At 58.4% G+C, this 5,494-nt stretch overlaps 1 protein-coding gene across 1 annotated transcript; it reads left to right on the forward strand.

Moving 5' to 3' along the window:
- The first annotated feature begins 3,205 nt into the window (after window positions 1-3,205).
- On the forward strand, window positions 3,206-3,786 carry LOC119367795. The gene has a single exon (XM_037633201.1). The coding sequence runs from the start codon at window positions 3,312-3,314 to the stop codon at window positions 3,645-3,647; it is 336 nt and encodes a 111-aa protein (XP_037489098.1). The 5' UTR covers window positions 3,206-3,311; the 3' UTR covers window positions 3,648-3,786.
- Window positions 3,787-5,494: the final 1,708 nt, after the last annotated feature.

A 5,494-nucleotide genomic window follows, 5' to 3' on the forward strand; every position in this document is an offset into this window, starting at 1 on the left:
TCTCCCAATCCACTGAAACGAACGCACGATCAATCTAGGTAAGCGTGGGCGTCTCCCTTTCATTACTCCACGTGAACTTTCGCCCATGCAAGAAGATCTCCTTGAGCGCATTGTTATCCACAAAACGCTTGAACTTCCCCATCATTCTCTGATCTAAATTTGTGTTATTTTTATCAGCCGCATATAGGATAAGATTAAAGTCCCCAATCACGAGCCATGGCCCCGGACATAGAGATCTTCTCTCCGAGAGCTCATTCAAGAAATTAATCTTATGCTCATCCTCTTGTGGCCCATATACTACGGTAAGCCACCAAGGTGTCCCCTCCTTAGGTGAGACAAACCCTGTGATGCAATGAGAGTCATTGACAAAGTTTGTTACCATCACCCGAGTGGTGTCCCATGCCACAAAAATGCCACCTCTCGTCTCCGACGCCGGTAAATAGGTAAAACCATCATAGTTTGGTCCCATGCATTGCAGGATTACAAAAATGTTCACAACCTCTAGCTTAGTTTCTAAAATACATACAATCGCTGCATGCAGAGTCTACAAATCCTCTAAGTGCCTTCCTCATGGTCGGGTTGTTAAGGCCTCTGACATTCCAACATACCAACTCCAAAGCATTGACAGACATCGGATTAGGATGACTCCAACACCGTCACAACCCTCGAACCTACTGCGCCATAACAGGCACATCCATCCCTGCCTCCCCTGCTAGATTGAGTGGTATGGCCTTCCCAAAGATGGCCGCGATGGCCCTCAGCTGTGGCTCCTGAAGTGGTGAATCGAACACCGTACGAAGCTGACCTAGCGCGTCCTCAGACACGGCGAGATCCTCACAATCAAATCCTAAGGTCTTTAGCAGGACAGTTTCAGCTGCCGAAGCCTTTGTCTTCCTAGAACCACCGGAACAGACAGACCGAGTCGTGCGTCGACGTGTGAATGGGTCTTGTCCAGTCCGAACTCCTCTAAGCCCTTCAAACTCCCTGAGTAGAGGCAGCACAAGTTTCTTCAACAACCCGGCGCAGAATGTTTTGATGTTACCCAGCGCGGCGATCTCCTTGGCCGAAAGATTTCCTTCCTGGCGCGTGCGCAGTCCTGTCCATCACCTCAGCGGCCGGATTTTCTGTGGCTCTAGCCTTCCTCCCTGGATCATCTACGGCCACAGGCTCCACCAACGCGGCCTCGGCAGCCAACAGCCTGCCCCCTCCAACCCCGGTTGCTACCGCGGTGACCGCTCGCGCGTGAATCTTCGCCGCTGAGCTCTGAGCCATGGGCGGAATTCTCCAGTCCGATGGTCCAATACGCCCCATCAAGGCACGCATATAGGAACCACCATGCGCCCCGTTGCCCGGCGCACCTCCACGCCGATTGCGAACTCCTCTCGACCATGGCAGCACTCGCCACTCTCCCCTGCCAGAGAAGTCACCAAAGTCCTCAAGCAACCCGCTCTGGCCGCTACCATCTGAGCTAGGCAGTCTCAACCAGTGCTCCGGGCCTTCGTGATCATGGACCCTACCGATGTGAATCAGGGTCTTGTACTCCAGCAGCGCTCGAGACGTGGGCGACCTCGCCGCCGGCCCTCCAACCATCACCGGCTCCGTAACCCAAAGTTGCCTATCTGCAGGCACCTCGTCCGGATCCACACACCAGGCCCTCAACTTGAACAAGGACAAGTCCTCCCTGTTCTCAGTCTCCGGCGCCAAGCTCTCCACCAAACATGACGAGCCCAGAAGCTCCGCCGCCGTCTCGGACGTCCAAGCGTGGGAAGGGATTCCTTCTATCATAAGATCAACTTGCGTCCTCATCACCCTCGAGACAGCTTGCGCTTGCTTGAGCCATGGCTAGACAAATAGCTTAAAGTAGCCATGCTCGACTGTACCTGCCGCCAGCGCCTTGTTGCGCAACTCCGGCGCCGCGAACACCACCAGAAAGTCCTCGGGATGGAACTTGTGGACCAAAAAACGGTGGCGCGGGATGCGCAGCTCCACCGACAACGCCTCAGCAGCCTCCTGGCAAGAAACCGCTGGCCTGGTGCCGCCCACATAGGCCACCACCGCCAGCCTCAGGCGCTGCTCAAGATCCTCCATCTCCGGCGTACGGCGAAGAACGCAGACACTGCCAGCGGCAGCCGCGGCTGCAACCGACGCCTGCCCGGACCCCACAGGTGCGATGGCAACCGGGACTGGCGAGGACCCCTCCAAAGGAGCGATCTGCCTAGCCATCGGTGCCAGCCTGCTCGCTGGTCCGGCCTGCGTCGACGGCTGTGAAGCCCGTGCTACCTTGGCCACCGCCTCACGCTGGAGATCCTCCTCAGACCTAGGACTCCGAGGCCGCTTGCACGCCGTTGAGATGTGGCCTTCCAAACCACATCTAATGCACAACGGGGGGAACCAACAATCTTCACGACGATGCCCTTCACGGAAACAGCTGAAGCAGAGACCAAAGAGATCTGCCGGGATCTCCCTCCTCTCCGGCGACGACGCCGGCGAACGGGAGGAGTGCGACCTCGCGCCACCCAACGCCGCCTGCTGCCGAAGCGCTCGCCTTTTGCGCCACAGCGCCTTGCGCGACGGCCCCGGCTTGCGCCACTGCAAAGCAGAGCCCGCGGCCACCCCCTGGTCAGCCGGCGCACTTCCGGCACTAGTGGAGAGGCCCTCGGATCCCGACGAGCCGGACAGCCCCAGACCGGAGACAATAGGTTGGAGCTTGGAGGAGATCGAAGTCGGGCTCGCAGATCCATCTGCCATGGCGGGAGCGAACGAGAACGGGAAACGGGGGCCGAGAGGGGGGGGAAGCACCGGGGCCGAGAGGCCGCCGGGGCGAAAGGGTGGACGCCGGGGCCGGAGTGGCCGCCGGCGTAGGGGGAGGGGGTGGACGCCGGGGCCGGAATGGCCGCCGGCGGAGGAAGGGCGCGCTAGAGCAGGGGAGCGGGTATTGCTCGGGTCCTTGGACTGAACGTTGGGTGTTGGAACTGATAGCGCATGATTATCGTTGTAAGCCAAAAGATGTTGTACCCTCTCGCCTCTAGTAGAAAAGAAAAAGACATTGTACCAGCACTTCTACCCATGATTGGCGGCAAAAATGGGTGGTCAGTTCTGTGCGCACCACACCAACTCTACATTTAAATACGGCCAAAGGGCAAAGGGGAGTAAAGCAAAGACATGGTGGGGCCACGAGAATTGGCCAATACCAAACCCCCGTTTACAAGTTGCCACCCGAGTCTACCGTGACACGCGACGCTCTCTCTCCTCCAGCTGCAAAGCATTGCCATACACAAAAGCATCTACAGGTCCAGGGCAAGTGACAGAGAATGGGCAGATGCCTCTCTTTTCTACTCCTCCTGGGCGTCGCGCTTGCGCTCGCCGGCCCGGCTAACGGCGACATATCGGCGGGGTTCGCCGCTTCAGGGGCAGCATACAGCATCGACGCCGCGGTGCGGCAGCTGATGTCGCCATCGTCGATGAAGCTGGAGGACGGCGTGGACCCTGAGCTTAGTATCGAGCTGGAGGTGCACCGCCGCGTCCTCGCCGGCATCAGCCCCGGTGCCCTGAACCGCAACAGGCCCGCCTGCCCCGGCGCGTGCCCGGCGCCAGGAGGATCGTACACCAACCGGGGATGCCAGAAGAAGTACCAGTGCCGTGGCTGAATGGAGCAGCAGAGCACTCTGGCCGGCAACCTCCTGCACGCATGCACGTTCGACCGGTGTAAATTTTCATTTCACATTTATATTTTGTTCCGCTATCTTGGAATAATGTGGCAGTCTTGTTGGAACAATTGTGACGTGATATCGATTGTTCTTTTACGCAGAAGCATGGCGTCGATAATTTTGACTTTAGGCCATCTTCAACGCTTACCTGCAAATTAGACACCGCAGCCGTCCGTTGATACGGATGTAAAAGTCGGTCATCCAATGCGACCCACATACATTAAAAATACTATTTAAATAAATCGGACGAATTTCATCAAATACGACGGATTTCATTAAAGTTCATAATTTGCATAAAAAGATCGACATTTTGATCGTTTAACTAAAAATTGGAAAAACAACCTAATCCTTATACCGGGCGACCACCTTGTACGCGTGGCCACACAGCCATCGCCGTTCGTTCCGTTATTGTCATCGTCGTCGTCGTCCCTCCACCGGCGGAAGGGTACCAGAGGGCCGCGGCAGCCTTGTCCGGCGGTTGTCTACTGCTTGTGAAGGAGCTACTTAGCCTCCTCCTGGGCAGTGCGGAGGGCCACCGCGGCCAATGCAGATGACACTCGCGAAGCTTTGACGACGGGCTTGCCCCTGCAGACGTTGGTAAAGGAGTCGCTATGCGACCATTCCTCGTTGATCCTGGCAAGCTCGCTGTCAAGGTGGTGGCGACGCGTGGCGGTCGTCTCTGATGTGGTGATGAAGCGGTCGAGCGCCCACGCGATGGTGAGGTTTGAGTCATTGCGGACCCGCATCGGACTTGGCGAGCGGCGTTGCGCCGGTTGTACCGTGCATGCCGCCTCTCTGCACTCCTCCTCGGAGACAACAGCCCTCAAGCCCGAGGGACCGCCGACACCGTCGCCTTTGAGGTAGTGGAGGATGGGGCCCCGTGCCTTCGTTATCATGGATGGTAGCTCCTCCTTGATGGGGCGGCGACGTAGGCCCATCGATGCAGGCGTACTGGTTGCGCGCCGACGGCGACACTGGCTCATCCGTGACGCAGCGTCCGATCTGGACACAATAGTTGCACGGGGGCGATGCCGACTCCTTGATGCGGCGCCCGATCTGGACGCCGCCGTGGTTGCGCCCGGGAAGGGGGGCTCCTCCACCCGCTGGAGTGGGGACATCGGCTCCTACTTCACGCGGTAGCACGGCGGGGACCGTGGCTCCTCCTTGACTCGCGTCAGCGACAATGGTGGCATCGGGCCTGTCTTCATCCGTCAGAGCGGCCTCCGTGAGGAGAAGGGGTTGCTGGTGCGGCGTCTAGTCCTCCTCGTCGCCGAAGGAGATGACGATCTCCTCCTTAGTGGAAGAGCCGACCGCCATGTATGCTGATGGGCCCGAAGAGCGAGCGCGGCGGCGCCAAAATCCGCCTGATGATGAACCGCCACCGTCACCGCCTCCACCTGCCGGCACGGAGAACCATGACTTCGGCATCGCCGCGGGAGTTGAAGGGCCTCGAATAGGACAAAGTGTGGTTGTGCATCGCCCGCGCGCGGCTTAAATAGCCGCTGCCAGTCCTTGCGAAGGGCCGGTCAGTCGCTTCAATGCGGCGCAGCGGCCGGAGTTGGTTCGTCAGGAAGCCACGTTCGCATTGAAGCTGTGGCTCCTGAGAGGTCGTGTCGGTCAATGCCGCCACCCGCCCAGTCACATCAATCGCCATTATTGTCGGCCATTGCATGCTCTAAGTCGGCATGAATGTGGCGCGGGAAGCGGCGTGTGCATTAGACAGAAAAGCGTGGGGAGTCAGGAAAGGTTTTTTTGATGGGCCAAATTAGTTAGACACGAGCGTGGCA

This window comes from Triticum dicoccoides, chromosome 2B (assembly GCF_002162155.2).
Source record: "Triticum dicoccoides isolate Atlit2015 ecotype Zavitan chromosome 2B, WEW_v2.0, whole genome shotgun sequence".
Lineage (NCBI taxonomy): Eukaryota > Viridiplantae > Streptophyta > Magnoliopsida > Poales > Poaceae > Triticum > Triticum dicoccoides.